The 25243-nt window shown below is 46.4% G+C and overlaps 2 protein-coding genes across 12 annotated transcripts in view; one reads left to right on the top strand and one right to left on the bottom strand.

Annotated features, from left to right (window-relative positions):
• Positions 1–8154, bottom strand: part of KATNIP (katanin interacting protein) — a 233399-nt gene extending 225245 nt beyond the window's left edge. For 7 of the 8 annotated variants that reach the window (XM_015125838.3, XM_015125837.3, XM_077985648.1 and 4 more), the window contains exon 1: positions 8121–8154. Coding sequence is in view for 4 of the 8 variants with exons in the window: in XM_015125837.3 (XP_014981323.3) it covers positions 8121–8127 (7 nt within the window). In the remaining 4 variants the exon portion in view is untranslated. The remainder of the gene's footprint in view (positions 1–8120) is intronic. The other variant, XM_077985652.1, reaches the window with a different exon arrangement.
• A 228-nt stretch (positions 8155–8382) lies between these two features.
• The window catches only part of GTF3C1 (general transcription factor IIIC subunit 1), an 86575-nt gene continuing 69714 nt past the window's right edge, over positions 8383–25243 (top strand). For all 4 annotated transcript variants that reach the window (XR_013411608.1, XM_028840741.2, XM_077985647.1 and 1 more), the window contains exons 1-5: positions 8383–8626; positions 12856–13065; positions 19942–20118; positions 20372–20515; positions 24890–24986. Coding sequence is in view for 3 of the 4 variants with exons in the window: in XM_028840741.2 (XP_028696574.2) it covers positions 8406–8626; positions 12856–13065; positions 19942–20118; positions 20372–20515; positions 24890–24986 (849 nt within the window). In the remaining variant the exon portion in view is untranslated. The remainder of the gene's footprint in view (positions 8627–12855; positions 13066–19941; positions 20119–20371; positions 20516–24889; positions 24987–25243) is intronic.

The following is a 25243-nucleotide window of genomic DNA, read 5'->3' as shown; positions in this document are numbered from 1 at the left end:
AGTATAGTCCAGTATGGCACACAAGGAAGTCCACAGGAGTTTTCAAAACTGTACAAGTTAATACGAAAGTAGAATTCTAAGTACAAATGCTAACAGACACAATGAGAGAAGCCAGTCATTAGACAGGCCACCTCTCTCCTAAGGGGGAAAGTCTCCACTTAACTCAGGTGGCGGGACAATTGTTGCCATGCAGAATTCTGATTTGGTGTGAACAGACTCTATTGATATTTTCAAGAAAACACCACAATCAGGTATTTATGAGAAATCTGCTCATTTTCCAAGGGTGACAACTAATTCAACAATTTAAAAAACAAAACATTATGAGCCAAATAAACACGTATGTGGGCTCTTTCAGCCCAGAGGCTATTACTGTGCAAGCTCTGATATAAAGAATTCATTTCCAGCCAGGCACAGTGGCTCATGCCTGTAATCTTAGCAACTCGGGAGGCCAAAGTGGGAGGACCACTTGAGCTCAGGAGATTGAGACCAGCCTGGACAACATAGCAAGACCCCCATCTCCACAAAAAATAAAAAATTAGCTGGGCATAGTGGCACACACCTATAGTCCCAGCTACTTGGACAGCTGACATAGGAAGATCGCTTGAGCCAAGAGATGGATGCATCAGTGAGTGACGATCTCACCAGTGCACTCTAGCCTGGGCAACAGAGCAAGACTCTGTCTCAAAAAAAAAAAAAAAAAAAAAAAATCCACACCTGTAATTGTAGCACTTTGGGAGGCCAAGGGGTGGGGTTGGATCACCTAAGGTCAGGAGTTGGAGACCAGCCTAGGCAACATGGTGAAACCCCATCTCTACTAAAAATACAAAAATCAGTTGGGCATGGTGGCACGTGCCTGTAATCCCAGCTACCTGGGAGGCTAAGGCAGGAGAATCGTTGGAACTCGGGAGGTGGAGGACACAGTGAGCCAAGATCCGCCACTGCACTTCAGCCTGGGCTATAGAGTGAGACTCCGTCTCCAAAAAAAAAAAAAAAAAAAAAATCAACTTCACAGAAAAATGTCAAGAATAGTACAATGAATTCCCATATCCCCTTCACCTGGATTCAATCTTACCCATTTTGGTATCTCTGAATTCCAGTACACAGAAGGCACCGAAATGGTGAATCATGGAATGAATCTCATAAGGAAAAACAAGCAAAACATTATGTGCCGACTTCCTATAAGTTAAAGTGACAGGGAGGAATGAACTCGGAAAAAATCTGAGAGAAAAGAAATTAATTAGATAGAAGGATCGGAACAAGAAGAAAAGAAAACAGAACAGACACAAAGGCTATATGGGATGCACGTTTATTTCACCTGCTGAATGCTTGCTTTGTTTTATTGCATTTGATTGTAATTTTATTTATTTATTTATTTTTGCTGGGTTTAAGTAGTAAGAGAAACAGACAAGTCACCAAGAAGCCAGGTAAATACCACACAAGGACAGGAGAGACCAGCTAAACCAATGGTGTACTCTCAGCAAAACCTTCCTAATTCAACCATCACCTGTTTGCAGTCTGGGATTATTTGGACAAGCGAGGCTAAATTTCATCTTGGCATTATTAATTATTTGAGAAAGTTTGCTAAGCAAATGAACAGTATAAACAGGGGAAATGTTGAATATTTGCTCTAGGGGAGCAGTGAAAAGCAAATGAACAGCTTCCAAATCCTTTCTAATTATATCGATGTGCAGAACTTTTGTCTAATTATTATGTTCCTTGAAAATGAAGTACAATTTTTTTTCCTAAACCATTTCATATGTTTAAAGCACCGGGGAATATTCAACTTTAACAGAAAGGCGAACATTTTCATAGGCAGAACACACACACTGCCAATGTACCTTCATGTAAATAAAAAATGTCAAACATTGGATTTTCTGTTAAGCAAAGAGTGTGCTAATTACAAAAGTTATCATTTGCTAGAAAGTTTCATTAGCACACTTCCCTCTTCTGTCAACGGTGTGGAAGAAGTCTTCCTGTTTGCAGATAATGATAGCATCAGCCACTATGTAGGAACTTTTTTTTTTTTTTTTTTTTTTTTTGGAGACAGAGTCTCAGTGGCCCAGGCTGGAGTGCAGTGGTACAATCTCGGCTCACTGCAGCCTCTGCCTCCCAGGTTCAAGCAATTCTCTGCCTCAGTCTCCCAAGTAGCTGGGATTACAGGCACCCACCACCACGCCTGGCTAATTTTTGTATTTTTAGTAGAGACAGGATTTCAACATCTTGGCCAGGCTGGTCTTGAACTCCTGACCTCGTGATCCACCCGTCTCAGCCTCCCAAAGTCAGGCCGGGTGTGAGCCACCACACCCGGCCGTAGGAACTTTTTTTTTTTTTTTGAGACAGAATTTTGCCCTTGCTGCCCAGGCTGGAGTGCAGTGGCGCAATCTCAGCTCACTGCAACCTCTGCCTCCCGGGTTCAAGCGATTCTCCTGCCTCAGCCCCCCAAGTGGCTGGGATTACAGGCATGTGCCACCACACCCGGCTAATTCTGCATTTTTTTAGTAGAGATAGGGCTTCTCCCTGTTGGTCAAGCTGGTCTCGAACTTCTGACCTCAGATGATCCACCTGCCTTGGCCTTCCAAAGTGCTGGGATTACAGGTGTGAGCCACCGCCCCTGGCCAGGAACATTTTTTTATATGCCAGACTTGACACATTGTTTCATTGAAGCCACAAAACAAGGTAGGCTTCATTATCATGTCCATTTTACTGACAGGAAAACCAAGGCTCAGAGAGGTCAAAGTGTACAGCAGAGACTCAAACCCAGGGCTATCTGGCCCCCAAACCTAAGAACATCACGCTGCATCACAGAGACAGATAGGACCTGCCCAAAGTCAAAAGCAAAAGGCCAGGGAAAGGGTTGTGAAAAGCTATGGTGATTAAGACATGCAGAATAAACTAAACTACAGTCCAGTTTGGAGGGCATCTGCTAGACACTGAAGCCTTTGTGGGTTTAGGAAGTAAACATCTTTCTAATAAGGCCAGGCTTGGCTTATCTAGTTGGTTAGAATCACAACAAGGTATGCTTCACTTTATCCAATAAATAGGTATGTGCCTATAAAATTATGTGTAAATCAGGGCCAGGTGCGGTGGCTCACCGCTATAATCCCAGCACTTTGGGAGACAGAGGCGGGTGGATCACCTGAGGTCAGGAGTTCGAGACCAGCCTGACCAACACGGTGAAACCCCCATCTCTACTCACAAAAGACAAAAAGTTAGCCGGCCGTGGTGGTGTGTGCCTGTAATCCCAGCTACTCAGAAGGCTGAGGCAAGAGAGTCGCTTGAACCTGGGAGGCAGAGGTTGCAGTGAACCAAGATCATGGCACTGCACTCCAGCTTGGGTGACAGAGCGAGACTTTGTCTCAAAAAAAAAAAAAAAGTATAAATAAAGTTTTAAAAATTGGAACAGAAAATGGGATTCTTCGGAGGTCAAATATGACCCTAGGTAAATACTTCGGAGAATGAATTTTTCCTTTTGGGGACCAATTTGAAAATGAACATATTCCTCCACTGGGCTACAATAACGTCCTAAGATTGCAAGTGCAGAGATGCTCGTTGGAAGGCACAAAGCAGCTTTCCTGAAAATGGTCTACAGCAATGCTTCTCAAAGTGTGTTCTGCAGATCCTGGGAGGAGGGGTCCACAAAGACAAAAGTGTTTTAATCATAATTTGAAGGGTTTTTCACTGTGTTCCTTTTTTTTTTTTTTTGAAACAGTCTCACTCTGTTGCCCAGGCTGCAATACAGTGGCATGATCTTGGCTCACTGCAACCTCCGCCTCCTGGGTTCAAGCGATTCTCTTGCCTCAGCCTCCTGAGTAGCTGGGACCACAGGTATGTGCCACCACACCCAGCTAATTTTTGTATTTTTAGTAGAGACAGGGTTTCACCATATTGGCCAGACTAGTCTCAAACTCCCAACCTCAGGTGATCCGCCCACCTTGGCCTCTCAAAATGCTGGGATTATAGGCATGAGCCACCCCGTCTGGCCCTGTGTTGACATTTGTACTTACGACACAAAGCAATGGTGGGTAAAACTGCTTGCAGCCTGAATCAAGGCAGTGTTACCACAACGTACTAGACATCTTCCCTCCTTCCTTCCTCCCTCCCTTCGTTCCTCTCTTCCTTCTTTCCTCCTTCCTTTCTCTCTCCCCTCCTTCCCTTCTTTCCTCCTTCCTTTCTCTCTCCTCTCTCCCCCCACCCCACCCCCTGCTCTCTCTCTCTCAACAAGGTCTTTTTGCCCAGGCTGGAGTGCAGTGGCACAATCATGGCTCACTGTAGCCTCAACCTCCTGGGCTCAAGTGATCCTGAGTGGCTGGGACTATAGGCATGAGCCACCACACCCCGCTAATTTGTTACTTTTTGTAGAGATGGGGTCTCACTAAGTTGTCCAGGCTGGTCTTGACCTCCAGGGTTCAAGTGATCCTCCCACCTCGGTCTCCTGAGTAACTAGAACCACAGGTGCACGCTACCATGCCTAATTTTATTTTATTTATTTTTATGTATTTATGAATTTATTTATTTATTTTGTAGAGATGGAGTCTCACTATGTTGACAAAGCTGGTCTTGAATTTCTGGGCTGAAGAGATCCTCTTGCCTTGGCCTCCCAAAGTGTTGGGACTATAGGTGTGAGCCACTGAACCCAACCATCAGGACATTCTTAAATAAAAACAATTGTTTGTTTGTTTTACTGTGAGTACATGGCAGTAAAGAATATAATAGACAAATTATGGTTATTCAGACTTTGGGATTTGGCAGAAATTTTCTCAAATATGAAATAAGTGAGTCTGTCACTTCAAGGAAACAGCTGACAATATTTGTTGCCAATGTTAAAATTCAAGCTGTCAAGTGAAAACAAGTTGAAAACTTGTTTCCATTACCTTGAGTTTGATAGTTTCCTAATTACTTAAACTCCTTTTTAGGTGGTGATATTAACAAATGTGATTTTTTAAAATACTGTATAATGGCACCTGAAAGGTCAACCTTTAGATTTGCATAACTCACTGAACCAACATTTTCTAAACAACCAATGGCTGATGTTATAAAACCATATATGGGTAAAACAGTCAATGAAAGGGCAAGATAGACCACTGGATTTTAATGTAACACAGTATAAAAGTTCACCTATAAGGCTTCAGATGACACACTGTGACTAACCTTTAAGAAACTGCCACTTGTGGCCTGGCACGATGGCTCATGCCTGTAATCCCAGCACTTTGGGAGGCCAAGGCAGGCAGATCACCCGCCTTGGGAGTTCAAGACCAGTCTGACCAACACAGAGAAACCCCATCTCTACTAAAAGTACAAAATTAGCTGGGTGTGGAGGCACATGCCTATAATCCCAGCTACTCGGGAGGCTGAGGCAGGAGAATCCCTTGAACCTGGAAGGTGGAGGTTGCGGTGAGCTGAGATCATGCCATTGCACTCCAGTCTGGGCAACAACAGCGAAACTCTGTCTCAGAAAAAAAAAAAAAACTGCACCTTGTAGGCCGGGCATGGCGGCTCAGGTCTGTAATGCCAGCACCTTGGGAAGTGGAGGCAGGCTGATCACCTGAGGTCAGGAGTTTGAGACCAGCCTGGCCAACATGGGGAAACCCCATCTCTACTAAAAATAAAAAAAAGTAGCTGGGCGTGGTGGTTCATACCTGTAACCCTAGCTACTCAGGAGGCTGAGGCAGGAGAATCGCTTGAACCCAGCAGGCAGAGGTTGGTTGCGGTGAGCTGAGATCATGCTACTGCACTCCAGCCTGGACGACAGTGAGACTTTTTCTCAAAAAAAAAAAAAAAAAAGAAAAAGAAAAAAAGAAAAAAGAAAACAAAAAAAAAAAGAAAAGAAACTGCCATTTGCTAACTTTTGTATAGTATCAAAGAAGAGTGTCTACGGTTATCTGAAAAGACAATTAAAACATTTCTCTATGTTCCAATTATATATTTGATGAGGCCAAATTTTCTTCACATACACCAGCCAAAACAGCATAACAAAACATTTTGAATCCTGAAGCAGAAATGAGAGTACTTTTTTCTATTTCTATTGAATAAACTTGAGAAAATGTAAAATAATGCTACTCTTCCTATTAACTTTTTTGAGGCAAATGTAACTGTTTTCCATTAAAAATATTATTTATGTTCAGAAGTAACAGGTTTATTGTTGTTGGAGTTTTTTTGAGACAGGGTCTAGCCATGTTGCCAGGCTGGTTTTGAACTTCTGAGCTCAAGCAAGCAATCCGCCCACCTCAGCCTCCCAAAGTGCTGGGATCACAGGTGTGAGGCACTGCAAGGGGCCAATTAGAGACAGGGTCTAGCTATGTTGCCCAAGCTGGTCTTGAACTCCTGAGCTCAAGCAATCCATCCTCCTCAGCCTCCCAAAGTGCTGGGATCACAGGTGTGAGGCACTGCACGTAGCCAATTATTATTATGAGCCACTGCACCTGGCCAATTATTATTATTGCTATTATTATTGGGGTTTTTTTGAGACAGATCGCTCTGTTGCCCAGGCTGGAGTGCAGTGGTGCGATCTCGGCTTCAAACGATTCTCCTGCCTCAGCCTTCCAACTAGCTGGGATTATAGACACACATCACCACGACAGCTAATTTTTAGCAGAGACAGGGTTTCACCATGTTGGCCAGGCTGGTCTCAAACTCCTGACCTCAAGTGATCCACCCGCCTCGGCCTCCCAGAGTGCTAGAATTACAGGCATGAGTCCGTGCCTGGACCAATTTTTATTATTTTAAAAGGAACTAATTAATGGACATTTTACATTTTCTCAGTTTAAATCTCTGATATCATAAATATACATAAATATCATAAATATATACAAACAAAGCTCTTTGAGGTAAGAGTATACAGGGGTCCCAAGGCTTAAAAGATTTGAGAACTGATGTCCTATAGCAACATTACATTGACCTTTCCAGAGGGCAAAATGGTAATGCACAGTACAAAGGGCAAAGATGTATTTTAAGCATATGCCAGAATGTTCAATTGAAAACATTTTTTCCACACTACATTCAGTGAATATAAAAAGAAGGTAGATTCCCCAGGAACAAATTCCCGAGAAGTGAGTGACAGTACTGTAATTAGAAAAATGATCTGGATTCTAGCCCAGACCCTACCAGTCTCTCCAGACTTTGGTCTTCCCATCTGCAAAGTGAGATATCAGAATAGCCTATTTTCCATTTGCTTTCAGTTATCAATACCATGACTCTAACCAGGGATCCCTAAGTAGGGACCCATAAGCTGTCTCTGGCCTTCAGACTGATTGGCCATCCCTGTTTCTGAGAAGTACCCCATGAGGACAATCAGCTGGTGCTTGGTGAGCAGCTTTCCTTTCAGGTGAGAAATTGATTTTCAGTTACGGTCTCAGTCCAGCTCGCTAGACTCTCCTCTGCAGACACCTGCATTTACAACCTCTGGAATAAAAGGCCCCTCAAAACCGGTCCAAATCTCAAACTCTATAATTCAGCTCCAGAGACAGAGTGTCTGGGTTTCTCACCCACTCTGCTACATGCTGGCTGTTTGACTTTGGGCAAGTTCCTTAACACCTCTGAGCCTCAGTTTCATCATCTGTAAAATGGAACAATGCTGACCTCAAAAGGCTGGTATGAAGCTTAGCGAGGTGTTGCCCAAGAGTACTTACAGAGTTCTTGGTACTGGACTGCACTTTGTTAAAGGGGGCTATTATTATTAACGCCAAGGCACAGAAAGGGATTTTTCCTAAACGCCCTTCACACCCCATACCAATTCCCTTTCCCAGCACCTGACGATTGCACTCCCACAATCAAGTTTACCTTCATATCAACTCCCAAATCCCACAGCCACATCCCAACATTCACAAGACCCTCCTCAGACCTCTACTTCTCCTTCCCCACCCTACATCTCTTCACTGAGCTTCTGGCCAGTACCGGTTTCCTTCACGACCACAGCCGGGCAGAATGGTCACAGCACAGACCACTCCCCCAGCCTCTCCTCCGCGCTCCGGACCACTAAGCCTCCCTATCCCTCATTTCGGAGACCCCCTTGGGTCAGGAAGTGGTGGTCCAGGGGTTTATAGCCTAGGATTCTGCCCAAGGCGCGCTCGGGAGGGATGGGAGAATAACAGCCCGACCTCCCGGAGGGGCCCGCGGACACTCACCGTCCATCCCCAGAGGCGGCGGTTCCGGGTGCTCGAACCGGAAGCGGCCTCTACACTGTTTGCAGTTCCCCTGGTTACTGCAGGGCCCCGGACCAATGACGGTAGAGCTCCAATTACTGAGCCCGCCCCCGGGGAGTGACGTCATGCCGGCGCACTGGAACTCCTCCTCCGAACCCCCGTCTGACCCACCCCGGGCCCCCTGGATCGTTGTGCGCAGGCGCGCTGGACCAAGGGCCTTGGAGGTGCGTTGCGCATGCGCCCCGGGCGCCGCCGACTGAAGTAGCAATGGACGCGTTGGAGTCGTTGTTGGACGAAGTGGCTCTGGAGGGGCTCGATGGCCTGTGTCTGCCAGCGCTGTGGAGCCGTCTGGAGACGCGAGTGCCGCCCTTCCCGCTGCCTCTGGAGCCCTGCACGCAGGAGTTTCTCTGGCGCGCCCTCGCCACGCACCCGGGCATCAGCTTTTATGAGGAGCCTCGGGAGCGACCCGACCTACAGCTCCAGGACCGGTCAGCGGGCGGCCTGGCCTGGCGGGCGGGCGGGCGGGCGGGCGTAGGGCCCGGGGGCAGATGGAGCTGGGGGCGGGGCGGGAGAATGGAGTGGGGCCGTGTAAGTACCGTAGGCCTGATGATTGAGTTGGGGCGCGGCGGTTAGGCTAATTTGGGGTCCCTCAGGCCTGGCAGGGCCCTGGAGTCTGATGGAGTTGGCGTGGGGAGGGGGAGAATCTAGTGATGTACCGTTTTGTCCCTGTGTGTGTTTTGGTGTAATGGCGAACAGGATTGGGGATATTCTTCAGGCTTAAAAGAATGTTTCCTTGATATTGGAGGGTAGGATTAGAGTAGGAAGACACTTTAGAGCCAGACTGGAGACTCTGGAGATCAACGGACGCTCATGGAGTATTCATTAAGTGCAGATAGAGAGCCTGGGGCAACTCGAGATCTGCATATCAGCACAATTAGCGATAATGCTAAAAGCTGACATTTACCAGGGACTTTATGGGTGAGGTGCTGTTCTTTTTTTTTTTTTTTTTTTTCTTATTTGAGATAGAGTCTCACTCTGTGGCCCAGGCTGGAGTGCAGTGGCGCGATCTCGGCTCACTGCAACCTCCGTCCGCCTCCCAGGCTCAAGCGATTCTTGTGCCTCAGCCTCCTAACTGGGATTACAGCGTGTTCCACCACGCCCGGCTAATTTTTGCATTTTTAGTAGAGATGGAGTTTCACCATGTTGGCCAGGCTGGTCGCGAACGCCTTGATCTCAGACCAGCCGCCCGCCTTGGCCACCCAAAGTGCTGTGATTACAGGCCTGAGCCACCGCGCCCGGCCACAGTGCTTTTCTAAGAACCTGTTCTAGAAGCTTAGGAACTTAAACTCACTTGATCCTCACTTGATTAAACTCCCTTAAACAGGAGATTAAATTCACTTGATAGTCACCTATGAGGTGAGTGCTGTTATCTTCCTCATTTTACAGAGGAAGAAACTGAGTCACAGAGAGGGGTTACATAATCTGTCTAAGGTTCTGGGGGCAATAAGTGACTAAGAATTGATTTGAACCCAGGCTGTTTCCAGCGGCTGTACTCTTAAGCCATATTGTGAGGGTCAGGGGAGGTTCCAAGAGGTAATAATGTCCACGATGGGCAGGCCTCATGCCTGTAATCCCAGTACTTTGGGAGGCTGAGGTGGGCGGATCACAAGGTCGGGAGTTCAAGACCCGCCTGACCAACATGGTGAAACCCCATCTCTACTAAAAATACAAAAATTAGCCTGGCATGGTGGCGCATGCCTGTAATCCTGGCTACTCCGGAGGCTGGGGCAGAAGAATCACTTGAACCTGGGAGGCAGAGGTTGCAGTGAGCTGAGATTGCGCCATTGTACTCCAGCCTGGGTGACAGAGTGAGACTCCGTCTCCAAAATAAAATAAAATAATGTCCAAGACGAAACAGCCAGTTGGCAAAGAGGACTGTTGGACAGAGAACAACAAATGTGAAGTCAGTGGCTGCAGTGTGGAATTGGAGGTAGGGAATGAGGAATAGCTAGGACTGTGCTAAGATCCTTAACACAACATGTTATGTAATGTTTACAGCAACCTTAGGAGATGGGTAATATTCTCCCCATTTTCCGGAAGAGAAAATTGAGGCCCTGAGGGGTCAAATGGCATGCTAAAGGTCAACTAGCAAGGGAAGAACCCAGACTTTGAGGAAGGTCTGAGTTCAGAATGTACTCTGCCCTTAGCCAAAATGGACTGGAATCAAGTCTTTTAACCTACTTAAAGAGTTTATCAGCTTGTAATCCCAGCACTTTGAGAGACAGAGGTGGGCGGATCACTTGAGGTCAGGAGTTCAAGACCAGTCCGACTAACATGGTGAAACCCTGTGTCTACTAAAAATACAAAAATTAGCCGGGCGTGGTGGTGGGCGCCTGTAATCCCAGCTAGGCTGAGGCTGCAGTGAGCCAAGATTGTGCCACCGCACTCCAGCCTGGGTGACAGAGGGAGAATCCATGTCAAAAAAAAAAAATTTTGTCCTTTATCAAAAGGATAGTGAGAAGTCACTGAAGAGAGGGTCAGACTAGGACCAAAGAGTGAAGTTGAGAGATTTTTAGTTATCTAGTCATGGTCTGGCTTACCATGGTGGGTGTGGGGATGAAGAGCACAGGCAGTCAAGACGTAGCAGGCCAAAGAATCAAGAGGCTTTGGAGACTGATTGGATGTGAAGTGTAAGGAAGGTAGGAATCAAGGGTGATGCCCTCTGGTGGCTGCTGTTTGGGCAACTGAGCAAACCCTGATTCTCATCTCTGAGGCTGGGAACATGAAAGAACAGTGTGGGGGTTGAGTCTGGGGGAGGTGGGGACTTTGCTGAAGGGACATGTGACACATTGAGCTTTAGGTTCTTTTGAGTTGTCCAAGTGAAGAGTCTTAATTAGTAAACATCTGGCTTCGTGGGAGTGAAAGCAGGCCAGAGGGAGGGACTGAGGTAGGCATCTATGAGTCATTCTGTGCAGCTGGTAATTAAAGTGACTGGCCAAGATCAGCCCTAAGAGAGAGTGTCGTGTGGTTGGAGGTCTTGAGACATAGCCCTGCAGTGCACTTACATTTCAAGGCTGGATGGAGGGTGAGGGACTTTCAAAAGAAGATTGAGGCGGTGTGGCTGGAGAGGCAGAGGACAGTCAGGTCAGTGTTGTTCTGGAAGTTTGGGAGGAGACAGGATGATTTAAGAACGGAGGGTTGGGCTGGGTGTGGTGCCTCACGCCTGTAATCCCAGCACTTTGGGAGGCTGAAGCGGGTGGATCACTTGGCCAACATCGTGAAACTCTCTCTACTAAAAATACAAAAATTAGCTGGGCGTGGTGGCAGGCGCCTGTAATCCCAGCTACTAGGGAGGCTGAGGCAGAAGAATCGCTTAAACCCAGGAGGCGGAGGTTGCATTGAGCCGAGATTGTGCCACTGCACTCCAGCCTGGGCGACAAGATCAAAACTCAGTCTCTAAAAAAAGAGAATAGAGGGTTAAATAGTACAGAGAACACAGAGGGGACAAGGAAGGAAAGGGCTGAAACATGTACATGGGATTTAGCTGCAATTAGACTAGTATAGGATGTGAGTGAGATTTCAAAAGAAAAAACTTGACAAGCAGCCAGGCAAGGTGGCTCACACCTGGAATCCCAGCACTTTGTGAGGCTGAGGTGGGCAGATTACTTGAGCCCGGTAGTTGGAGACCAATCTGGGCAACATAGTGAGGACAAAAAAATTATATATATATGTATGTATGTATTTTTTTTTTTTTAAAAAAAAGAAAACTTGACAAGCTTGGCTAACTGCATGAAAGAAGCACAAATGAAAAACGGCCCCATGGTGTTGTAAGAGGCACCTAGGAGAAAGCGGTGGCAAGAGGGGAAAGAAGGGACTTAATTGGAGCTGGAGAGAGGCAATCATATTTGAAATAGGAGGTGTTTAATAGACAATCGAAGACATTGGATCTGTATTTGGAGAAAAAGGACTGAGGATTCAAAAGTGAGACTTGTTGACATGCAGACAGTAATACAAACCATGAAAATGGATTAGGATATTAGAGAGATAACTAAAGAGAGATGGAAAGATGAGATCTTAAAGGGAGGAAAGCTTTGGCCGCTTGTGGTGGCTCCCACCTGTAATCCCAGCACTTTGGGAAGCTGAGGCAGGCAGATCACCTGAAGTCAGGAGTTCGAGACCAGCCTGACCAACGTGGTGAAACCTCATCTCTACCAAAAATACAGAATTAGCCAGGCATGGTGGCGCACTACTGTAATCCCAGCTCCTTGGGAGGCTGAGACAGGAGAATCACTTGAACCCGGGAGGTGGAGGTTGCAGTGCACTGAGATCACGCCATTGGACTCTAGCCTGGGCAACAGGAACAAAACTCCATCTCAAAAAAGAGGAGGAAAGCCTTAAATAATTTCATCCAATTTGGTGGTTTGGAGACTGAGCACTAGATTTGGAAGGAAACAAAAGCCCATAACTTGGCCAATAAGGAGGTTTAGGTCCCAGCACCCAGCTTCTGGAATAGTCTGGGGAGTCCTGGAAAGGTCTGCGTTCTGTGGGATAGAAAGGCAGGAACCTGCTTGTCAAGATTATCTGCATTTAAAAGGCAGGAAAACTGAGTGATCTCACTTCTCTCTGATCTCTGCTGGAGGTTGTCAAAAGAACACAGCCAAGCACGTATTATTTCTGAAGCTGAATTGTGCTTTGATATTTGTGCTTTTCTCCTTAGGTATGAAGAAATTGATTTGGAAACTGGAATTTTGGAGTCTAGGAGGGACCCGGTGGCCTTGGAGGACGTCTACCCCATTCATATGATCTTAGAGAATAAGGATGGCATCCAGGGCTCATGCCGCTACTTTAAGGAGAGGAAAAACATTACCAATGACATCAGAACCAAGTCCTTGCAGCCTCGCTGTACGATGGTGGAAGCCTTTGACAGGTAACTATTTTGCACCATCAGAAATTCCTGGGAATCTGGCTGGGTGCCGTGGCTCACGCCTGTAATTCCAGCACTTTAAGAGGCCGAGGCAGGTGGATCACTTGAGGCTAAGAGTTCAAGACCAGCCTGGCCAACATGGCAAAACGCAAAAATACAAAAAAATACAAAAATTAGCTGGGTGTGGTAGCACATGCCTATAATCCCAACTACTGTAGTGGCTGAGGCATGAGAATCGCTTGAACCCAGGAGGCGGAGGCAGGCTGCAGTGAGCCGAGGTCATGCCACTGCACTTCAGCCTAGGCAACAGAGTCAGACCCTGTCTACAAAAAAAAAAAAAAAAAAAGGAAAAAAGGAAATTTCTAGGAATCTGAGTGCTTTGAATGTGTAGTCAGAGCACTTGGATCTGGCCTACAACCTTGGAGTCTGTCAGAGTTCACTAGCCCTGCCCTAAGCCAGTTCTTGGCCTTCACTTGCCTTCTTCACTGGGATCAGGGGTCCTGCCTTTCTCTTTCCTTTGTGCTCACAGTCCTCGAACACTTGAATGGTGCCCTTTCTCTCTTCCTAGCTGGGCCCTGTGCTGCCCAGCCATTCTCTTGTGCATCCTCAGTCAGTATCCCAATTCCCCAGAGTGTCTAATCCAGATGATCATTTTTCAAGCACCTAACCCCATTGCTGCCTTCCTTCTTACTTCACAAGGCAATGTGAACTCTGCTAACTTCCACGTTCTTCCTTGACTTGCAGACTTTTCCACATTTCTTCCCTGTCTACTCTCATCTCGGAGGAGGTGAGAAATGGTGGCCCTGTCTAAGGCTGTGATCTGGATGCTTCCCTTCCTCCTTCTCCCCCCAGCCCAGCTCCCTCTACCCCTCTCTTCCCCACCTCTCAGTTAGCTTATCTTTCTCCTTGATTTTCTTTTTTCTATTTCTTTTCTTTCTTTTTTTTTTTTTGAGACAGAATCTCACTCTGTTACCCAGGCTGGAGTGCAGTGGTGTGATCACAGCTCATTGCAGCGTTGCCCTCCTGGGATCAGGTGATCTTCCCACCTCCCCACTGAGTAGTTAGGACCACAGGCGCATACCACCACAACCAGCTAAGTTTTATTTTTTGTGGAGATGGGGTCTTGCTGTGTTGCTCAGGCTGATCTCAAACTTCTGGGCTCAAGCAATTCTCCCACCCCAGCCTCCTAAATTGCTGGGATTACAAGTGTGAGCCACTGCCCCATCTGTCCTTGATTTCTACTGAAGTTTTCCCTTCAGCACATGAACACAGTTTACCCATCTCACAGAATAACCTTTTCTTGACCTCAACTCCCTTGTAACTGGTTGTCTCTTTGACTCTGCAGCCATGCTTCTTTGATGAATCAGCCCCATTCACTGTTTCTCCCTCTTCACCTCCCCTTCACTCCTTTGCCCACTGCAGTCCTGATTCCTGACTATCACTTCACAATTTTATCCTCTAAGATCCCAGTTATTAAGCCATGAACACTGTTAGGCCCCTAATGTCCTTGACCCTGCTACACTATTAAAGACTCAAAGCTTTTGTGCCAGTGTCTTCCTGCCTTAATTTGTTTTTCTACTTTCCTTGCCATTCCTCACCAGCTTATTTGTGGATTCACCTACTTCCACCACTTAACTGTTGGCTGGTGGGCTGAGCAGTAATCCAAGCACTTTGGGAGGCCAAGGCAGGAGAATTGCTTGAGGCCAGGAGTTAAAGACTAGCCTGGGCAATATAGCAAGACCCCATTGCTACAAAAAATTAAAAAACAAAAAACTAGCTGGGCATGGTGGCACACTCTGTAGTCCCAGCTACTTGGGAGACTGAGATGGGGGGATTGCTTGAGCCCAGGAGTTTGAGGCTTCAGTGAGTTATGATTGCACCACCACACTCCAGCCTGGACAATGGAGCATGACCCTATCTTTTTTTATTTCTTTCTTTTTGAGACAGAGTCTTACTCTGTCGCTTAGGCTAGAGTGCAATGGCACGATCTCGGCTTACTGCAACCTCCACCTCTCAGGTTCAAGTGATTCTCCTGCCTCAGTCTCTCGAGTAGCTGGGATTACAGGTGCATGCTACCACGCCCGGCTTATTTTTGTATATTTAGTGGAGACATGGTTTCACCATCTTGGCTAGGCTGGTCTCGAACACCTGACCTCAGGTGATCTACCCGCCTTGGCCTCCCAAAGTGCTGGGATTACAGGCGTGAGCCACCACGCCTGGCTGACCCTATCTCTTTAAAAACAACAACAACAAAAAAACCACATTGACTGCTTCTAAAGGTTCTCTGTCTAGTCCCAGACCTCTCCCAAGCAGCATATGTGTTATTCCAGTAACCTGCTGTGCATACTCAGTGTGATCATCACTCTCCTTCACCCCAAACCTGCCTTATCTTCCCGTCTTAGTGTGTTGTGTGTTGCTAGAAGAGAATACCTGAGGCTGGATAATTTACAAAGAAAAGAGGCTTGTTTAGCTCACAGTGCTGCAGGCTGGGATGCTCAAGGGCATGGCACTGGCTTCTGGCAAGACTTTCGTGCTGCCTCATAACATGGTGGAAGGTCCAAGGGACAGTGAACATGTGCAGAGTGGCAAAACCCAGAGGGCATCCTTGCTTTACATCAACCCACTCTCACTGGAGCTAATCCATTCCCAAGAGAAGCACTCATTCTCTTCTCCAGGTGGCATTAATCTGTTTCTGAGTGATCCACCCCAATGATCCAAACACCTTCTACTAGGCCTCACCTCCCAGTGCTGCTGTGCTGGTGATTAAACTTTTTTTTTTTCCTTCTTGAGACGGAGTTTTGCTCTTGTCGCCCAGGCTGGAGTCCAATGGCGTGATCTCGGCTCACTGCAACTTCCGCCTCCCAGGTTAAAGCGATTCTCCTGCCTCAGCCTCCCGAGTAGCTGGGTTTATAGGCACCTGCCACCATGCCCAGCTAATTTTTGTATTTTTAGTAGAGACGGGGTTTCACCGTGTTGGCCAGACTGGTCTTGAACTCCTGGCCTCAGGTGATCCGCCCACCTTGGCCTCCCAAAGTGCTGGGATTACAGGTGTGAGCCACCGCGCCCGACTTCTTGGTAGTTATACTTCAACATGAGTTTTGATATGGACAAGCCTCATCCAAACCATAGCACTGCCTTTTCTCATTCTTTATTCTGGTCAGATGTACTCCCATGCATGCGGCTGTACAAGCCATAAACGTGGGACTCTCCTAGGCCCCAGTGTGATGGGATGTACCCTGACCACGCTAGGCAGAGGTTTCAAACTGACCAAATCTGCCCACAGATGAGCTTTGTGTGCCCAGCATGGTATTCTGTTCGGTTTTTAATTTCATTTCATTGCTGATATTTAAAAACCTGGATTTCTAGCTTTTCTTGAAAAATCACAAGGTCTAGCTGCACTGAGACCAATTTTTTACAGGGGGTTATAGGCCAGAGTTCCCCTCAGCTGGCCGTGTACCGCCCGGTTCCATACACCATGAGGTTGTGTTCGTGTTGTGTTCGTGTGTGCTCCCTGCCCTCCTGATCAGGTCCCAGCAGGCTCTATGTGATTGTGCCCCTGCCCACACAGTACTCCAACCTCAGTTTCTTCACTCTGCACTGCAGTTCAGCCTCAACATGCTGGACTCCTTTCTGTCTGAAGGCAATCCTTGTGCTGTTCCTTCTGCCCAGAATATTCTGCCCACAAATCTTCACATCGCCACATCATTCAGGCTTCAACCTGACTCTTCTGGAAGTGTCCCCCATTGCCCAGACAGCATCGTAGTACTCTTTATGGCACCAAAAATGGTTTTTAAGTGTTTGTTTATGTCACTATTTCCTCACTAGACTATACATTGCTCGAAGGCAGGGACTCCATCCTTCTTGTTCACTGCTCCGTCTCTTAGTTCTATAATATGCTGGCACAAAGCTGGCTTCTAGAAATACACGTTTGAAGTTGTAACCCCTGACCCACGTTATGGAATCTGAACTCCCCAGCACGGCATCAGAGGGCCATTGGGGATGTAGACGCTGCTGGCCTCTCGAGCTTTCCTTCTGCTTTTTGCTGGGTATCACACTCCAGACTTTGTAGCCATGCTGCACCTCTTACCTCCAGGAGCAGGTGTGCTTCTTCGTGCCTCTATAACCATGCAGCTTCTGTGTCCTTCCTCTTCTCTCTCTCATCCACCCAGCTCACTGCTAATACAAGAGTCACCTCCTTGCCTGGTGCGCTGGCTCACACCTGTAATCCCAGCCCTTTAGGAGGCTGAGTGGGGGGTGGATCACTTGAGGCCAGGAGTTCGAGATCAGCCTGGCCAACATGGCAAAACCCCATATAGGCAAGTGCCTATAATCCCAGCTACTAAGGAGGCTGAGACAGGAGAATCACTTGAGCTCTGGAGGCAGAGGTTGCGGCGAGCCGAGATAGCGCCACTGCACTCCAGCCTGGGCGACAGAGGAAACTCTGTCTCAAAAAAAAAAAAAGGTCATCTCCATGAGGGGTTTTCCCTAATCCCTGTGCACACACTCTTGTTTATACACGCATATTTGAATTAGGGCTCCTCATCTATGCCATCAACAACTAGAGCCTCTTTCTGTCAGAGAAGTTATGACCTCATACTAGAATTGTTCATTTTACGTTTTTTTCTCCTTCAGTAGCCTGTGAGCTCCTTGAAGGTAGAAACTATTTTTATTTGTCTTGGTATACTGGTGTACTTTGCATGGTACTTCATTGGCATTTGATAACCTGTAAGATGACCATAGTCAGCAAATTAAAACTAGCAGGAGTCATCGAATCAGCTAATTGGCAGTAATTAACAGAAACATAGGGATCATGACAGTGAAGGATAGTAAACTAGTCAGAGTAATGGTGTTTTAAAAGCAGCAAACCAGTGCCCCTGTTTTCAAACGTTTTTTCCCCCAACTGACCTCTTACAATTTAACTTAATGAGCCTGTTTTGAGAACAAAAGAGCATAGGTCCTAAGTTCGTGGAATTCAGATACATAAAGTGAACTCTCTGTCATGTATATTCACAACCTAACATTCTTTTTGAAGATGGACTATATGGGCTTCTGTGACTTAGGCAAAATGCTGATTTCAGGTCTCAATGTGAAGAAAGATGCAGTTAAGTTAAAACAGCCTCTTTTTTCCTTTGTACCTACTTAGTTGTAGAAGTAAAGTCATCTGGTGTGGGGAAGAAGGAAGGAAAACTGTCAGACTGAGTTACTGAGTGGGGGGTGCTGCAGAAGGACCTCGTGACCAGGTATCTGTAAATCCTGGGGCTGAAAAGAGTGGATGTTGGTTCCCAATAAATAGGATTGGTAGCCTGTGAGCTTTTCTACGTGGACCCTTGGTGACTCCTTCATCTGGGAAAAGGGGATCCTCTACCTTAGGCCATTTCCTGCTGATATAGCAGAATACCACAAACTGGTTAATTTAGAAAGAACAGAAGTCTGTTTGGTTCATGGTTCAAGGGGCTGTAAAGTCCAAGAGCATGGCACCAGCATCTGGCAAGGACGTCCCACTCCTGAGATAACTAACCCACTCCCACGATAAATGCATTAATGTATTCATGAGGGCAGAGCAGAACTCTCATGGCCTAATCACCTCTTAAAGGTTCTTCCTCTTACTACTGTTACAATGGAAATGAAGTTTCTAACACATGAACTTTCGGAGGACACATTCAAACTTGAGTCTTCTCCAGTTGAGTAACTTGATGCCAAGGAGCGAATGAGGGATGGGTTCTCCAGCAGCACATCCTTGTGGGATCTCCCAGCTGCAGGGCCAGGGCTTGGACTCTGAGAATGGATGAATGGAGTAGGTTAATTTGCTCAAGATGTTAGATTGAGCAGGCCAGGCACTGTGGTGGAGTCTCCATCATCAGTGATGGGGAATGCCCAGTAAGGACTGTTAGATGTCAGCATAGAAATGAGTCTTCTCACTTGGGCTGTCCTCACATGCCTTGCTCGAAAGTGGTTTTGGCCTCTTTTGGTGCATTCTTTCTCACATGTCAATTTAGTAGAAGGAACGAATGATTTGTGCAAGGTCTGGCCTTCAACAGTGAAGTCAAAATGAGACTGCAGGTCCACTGATTGCACCGTTCAGGGCTTTTGACTCTGAAGATTATTTTATCAGTCCAGCTCACTAGCCTAGTTCATTTACTTAACAAATACACACAGAGCCCCTATTATCACCCAAATTCATTATTCTAGGCACTACGGATATCCTGCTGAACAGGTTGACAATGTGCCTGCTCTTATATTTGAATGAGGGAAACTGACAAGAAACTTGGCACACACACAAAAATATATATATAGTCATTTCTGAGAGTGCTAAGTGCTACGAAGAATATGGAAATTGTGGGGGTGGGGCTGGAACTCTAGTTGGCATTTTCTGGAAAGGCTGAGGAGTTGACAACTGAGCTGTGACCTGAATGATAAGAAGAAATCAGTCACCTGAAGACCTGGAGGAGAAGCAGCTAGGCCGAGGAAACAGCAAGGGCAGCACCCCTGAGGCTTGTCTTAGGGATAGGAAGCCTCCTGTGAGTGAGGGGCAGAGCCGTGGAGGATGAGATGAGCAAGGCAGGGAGGGCTGGGCCTTGGAGAGCCTTCCAGGAGGACCAGGAGGAGGAGTTGGATTTGGCCTGAGCACTTTGGCAAGCCCTGAAGGACTTTCAGCAAGGAAATAAGATTGGCCCTGTTCCTTCAGCACACTATACTCCTTTTTGTCTTTTTTAGCACACTACACTTCTAAGACTGAAAACTTGCTTAGCTTAATTTTGGGATCTTGTGAACTCCTAGGAAGAAGCAGAAAGTAAGGATTCTATACATTTCTTTTTCATATCTCTGTTTACCTAAAATCAGTTAAACTTATTTCTTCATGCGATTGTTTCTGATTTGCAGGTGGGGGAAGAAACTGATCATCGTTGCCTCCCAGGCCATGCGGTACAGGGCCTTGATAGGCCAGGAAGGGGATCCGGACCTGAAGTTGCCCGACTTCTCCTACTGCATCCTGGAACGGCTAGGCCGGTCCAGGTGGCAAGGGGAGCTCCAGCGAGACCTTCACACCACTGCTTTCAAGTAAGTGGGAGGATTTGCTTCTCTGCTTTAAATTATACATCATTGCAACCTGAACCCCAAACGCAGGGGCCTGCTGCGGTATCTTCCCCGAGGCATGGCTTTTTGTTTCAAGGCCGTGGTCGCACAGTGACTGTTTTCTTAGGTTGGCTGGACAGGAGGTTTGTGTCTCTGGTGTTTTATGTCCAAATGAGAGATTCTATACGTTGATAAAGCTACCAGCAAAGCAAATGACATGGCTCTTCTTCTCCTCCAGGGTTGATGCTGGGAAGCTGCACTATCACAGAAAAATTTTGAACAAAAACGGGCTGATTACAATGCAGTCCCATGTGATTCGATTACCCACTGGAGCCCAGCAACACTCAATCCTCCTCCTACTGAACCGGTTTCATGTGGACAGGTATGGTTTGTAGTGATCAAAATGTTAGGTTTTTTAGTTGCAGCCATGTGTAGTATGCTTTAAAAATCGTAGGGGCAGCTGGGTATGGTGGCTCATACCTGTAATCCTAGCACTTTGGGAGACTGCAGTGGGAGAACCGCTTGAGGCCAAGAGTTCCAGACCAGCCTGGGCAATATACCAAGACCACAACTTTATAAAAATAAAAAATTAGCTGGGTGTGGTGGTGCACACCTGTAGTCCCAACTACTCAGGAGGCTGAGGTTGGAGGATCGCTTGTGCCCAGAATTTGAGCCTGCAGTGAGCCATGATTGCACTGCTATACTCCAGCCTGGGTGACAGGGCGAAACCCTGTGTCTTAAAAAACAACAATAATAATAGAAGCCAAATTAGAATATCACTATAGCTTTTTAAAAAATGATATTTGTTATCTGTGTGTGTGTGTGTGTGTGTGTGTGTGTGTGTGAAAATAAGTCCTGGTTGTTTAGAGAACCGGAAAACTATACAGAAAAGAAGGAAAAATAAATCTGTAACTTCACAGCCAACAATAGGAACCATTAACATTTTGGTGACATTTTGGGGAGATGTAAAAATAAAAGTGAGTCAGATTTGATTTGTTGTGGTCGCAGGATTGTAGTTGAATTATGTCAGTTTCAAATAGGATGTTTTGCAGCACTCAACCATAATAACCTATATGGACAAGATGGCAAGGTTCTGCTAAGCAATAACAATGTGTGATATTGCTATTTTAGCGGGATATTGTCCAGATGATACAGCAAACTAGTTAAATGTGCACATTCCCTTCTGAGGACCAGGGAGGCTGGGGGAGTGAGTAGGTTATCTCTGACTTCTTCATCCTTGCCATTGGGGTGGCTAATTACCTGGCATAGGAATGAGGGACAGAAAAGTTTCAGCACTCTGCAGAGGTCTCAGCCCACACTGCACAAACTCATGCCCTTTTTTATGGGAGGGGCAGAAGCCAGGATAAGAAAAGTTCAAGCTGGTGCAGGGCCTGGGAAGAGCAGCCCTTGGCTGAGGAAGCCCTGAGCCCCTTAGCACCTGGCCAGCAGCTCTCTGGGGTGGAGGTAGGCAGCAATGAGGGATAGTGGGGAGGGGAGGTGCATCCTCCAAAAGCGGGGAGAATGATTACATGTAAATGTTAAAGTTTACAGTGCACATGGGTTGGCCTAAAGAAAGTGCTTGATGCATGTGTGTAGACTCTTTATTGACTGTGGATCTCCAGGGGTGAAAATCATCATTGCTGCATCTCTGTCAAATGTCCGCCTCCCGGATTCAAGCCATTCTCCTGCCTCAGCCTCCCGAGTAGCTGGGACTGCAGGCACCTGCCACCATACCCGGCTAATTTTTGTATTTTTAGTAGAGACGGGGTTTTGCCATGTTGGCCAGGCTGGTCTCGAACTCCTTACCTCAAGTGATCTACCCACCTTGGCCTCCCAAAGTGCTGGGATTGCAGGCGTGAGCCACCGTGCCCAGCTACATATAACTCTTGACTCCCCAAAAACTTAACTACTGATAGTCTACTGTTGATCAGAAACCTTACCAATAATATAAAGTTAATTAACACATGTTTTGTTCCATGTGTTATACTGTTCTTGTATTATTGCAATAAAGTAAACTAGAGAAAAAATGTTATTTAGAAACTACATTTACAATACTGTACCGTATTTATTGATACCATAAGTTTACATTGTCCATTAACAAGACAAATTGTCTGAAATGGCGGGCAGCCGCAGCTGCAGACCTCACTCTACAGCACACGTCAAGCAATTTAACTTTTCCTTGAAGTGTCATGACTTTTTGGGAGCTTCTTGGGAGCATTTCCAGCATCACTAGTGGCCCTTTGTATGGGTCCCATGGTGTCAGTCAAGGTTTATGGTATTGCACTAAACACAAGGAAAAATACGTGAGAACTGCAAGAGATCACCTTTTTTTTTTTTTGAGACGGAGTTTTGCTCTTGTTGCCCAGGCTGGAGTGCAATGGCGTGATCTCTGCTCACCATAACCTCTGCCTCCAGGGATCAAGCGATGCGCCACCACGCCCAGCTAATTTTGTGTTTTGAGTAGAGACGGGGTTTCTCCATGTTGGTCAGGCTGCTCTCGAACTCCTGACCTCAGAAGAGATCACTTTTTACTGCAATAAGTAATTTACTAGAGAGGAACTGCTCACACAGAGATGATGAGCATCACATTTTTTTAAGAGAGTCTTGCTCGGTTGCCTAGGCTGGAGTGCAGTGGCACGATCTCGGCTCATTGCAGCCTTCACCTCCTGGGTTCAAGCAATTCTACTGCCTCAACCTCCCAAGTAGCTGGTACTACAAGCTTGTGCCACCACGCCTGGCTAATTTTAGTAGAGACGGGGTTTCACAATGTTGGTCAGGCTGGTCTCGAACTCCTGACCTCAGGTGATCTGCCCACCTCAGCCGCCCAAAGTGCTAGGATTACAGGCATGAGCCACCGCATCCGGCCTGTCATGGCATTTTTAAGCCAATACTCACAACACTTAAGCTTGCCACAATAGTAACAGTAGGTGGCTACGAAGTTATTAACAGTAGTACACTGTTGTATTACAGTTAATTTTATGCAGGTTTGATTTCATCCCACATCTTCATGTTTGTTTACATTTCCTCCACTGCAAATGGCACCATGTAGGGTCTGTAAATGGTTGCGTAAGTTTTGATTAGCTTTTTATAATAGATTTGTGTATATTTTATGGTAATGAATGATAAAATAGACTAGTATCCACATATATTATGCATTAATGACATACCTTTTTCTTAATCTTTTCAATATTTCTAATGTTATACAGTTTGAGTTTTCTCAAACTGTCACAAATCTCCAAAAATTCTAATATATATATTTTCTAATATTTTTTCAATAAATATGAAAAAAAAAACTGCGTATAAGCGGACCCGACCAGTTCAAACCCATGTTATCCAAGAGCCAACTGTACAGTATTAGAGAGAAGCATCTTTTATGAATTCACATTTTAATTGGGTTATACTATCTATTGATTTAAGTAACTGTCTCACCAAACTCTTCACTTGTGTATAACCTGTGCTCTGCCAAGAACACAGGGTGGCAGCTGTGGCGTAGGAGAGAGAACACTGGATCAAGTCAAGATCTGTATTTCCATCTTTGCCCCTCACCTGGGCAGTCACTTGATCTCTTTGAACCACCACTGCCTCTTGTATTAAATGGCTGTGACACAGTGCCTCCTATGCAGAGTGGCTCATATGCATTAACCATCTGTTCCTCCATTTATTCTTTCATTCATTGAGAGGCAGTACAGATGGGGAAGTGGGTACAGTCACTGGATCCCATACGTGTGCTCTCTCTCCCCCTAGGACTGTAAGTCAAGCCAAGCTATTGTCTAGCCGAACTGGCTACAAGATTTCTCCCTGCACCCCTCCCTGAACTCCCCCTAGACTTACACAGTCAAGGGCCCTCAGTGTTTTTAAATAGCTTCCTTTGCTGGCCGTTAGCTTGGAAGCATTGATCATGACATCCGCTTCACAGTAGGAATGAGATGGAAGGTGGCCTCTGCCACGCCAGTGTAGTCAGGAGCAGGAACCGGAGCCTCAGAATCAGAGTGGCGTCCCAGTGAGTAAGGAGAGGACTGGATTTAGAGAAAGAAGACCTAGGTTTGTGTCTCCAGCCTGAACTTCAGTAAAGCCTGTTAACTTTGTAGAATAACCCCCATCCTTCCTCACCAAGTGATCTGTTTTTTGTTTTTCTTTGAGACGGAGTCTCGCTCTGTCACCCAGGCTGGAATGCAGTGGTGCGATCTTGGCTCACTGCAACCCCCACCTCCCGGATTCAGGCGATTCTCCTGCCTCAGCCTCCCAGGTAGCTGGGATTACAGGTGCCTGCCACCACGTCTGACTAATTTTTGTATTTTTAGTAGAGACGGGGTTTCACCATGTTGGCCAGGCTGGTCTCGAACTCCTGACCTCCAGAGATCTGCCTATCTCAGCCTCCCAAAGTGCTGAGATTTTTGCCCGGCCCCTCACCAAGTGATTTGTAAGAAGATATGTGTGATACTTCCTAAACTTAAAAGTATTGTAAAAATGAAAGATGTTTTACAGAGTCATGTCATGCAAGTTTTAGTCCTAGAGTCTAGTCTATACGTTGCCTCTAGAAAGGTGGCCTTAGATATGACAGAACCTCTCACAGCCACAGTCTCTCCACCTGTAGAAGGTAGGAGTTGGGCTGGATGATCTTTGAGACCTAAAAGATTCTGTCATTTATTGTCAAATGATTAAGTCAAGTCTTGCTTTGTCATCTTTAAGAAACAGGCAGTAAATATTGACTTCAGCCACAGGTTTGAAAAAACGAATCGCTCGGTGTTTCTTGCAGGAGGAGCAAATACGACATCCTCATGGAGAAGCTTTCAGGCATGCTGAGCACACGAACTAACTGTATAGAGACGCTGGGAAAGCTGAGGGAAGAACTGGTGAGCCTGGGGTTTCCCATGGGCGGGGCTGGGTGTGATCTGTACCATAGCCGGGAGGTCTTGTCAGGCGTAGATGAATGATTTGCAACCCAACGCCCTATTCTGGATTTGATGCAAATGAGATTTTCCTTTGTTTGTTGTTTTTTTCTTTTCTTTTTTGAGGCAGAGTCTCTCGCTCTGTTGCCCTGGTTGGAGTACGGACTGTGTCCTTCCCGGGTTCAAGCGATTCTCCTGCCTCAGCCTCCTGAGTAGCTGGG

Source organism: Macaca mulatta, chromosome 20 (assembly GCF_049350105.2).
Source record: "Macaca mulatta isolate MMU2019108-1 chromosome 20, T2T-MMU8v2.0, whole genome shotgun sequence".
Taxonomy (NCBI): Eukaryota; Metazoa; Chordata; class Mammalia; order Primates; family Cercopithecidae; genus Macaca; species Macaca mulatta.
Note: the sequence above shows the minus strand (reverse complement) of the source record. Positions and strands in the feature narration are given on the sequence as shown.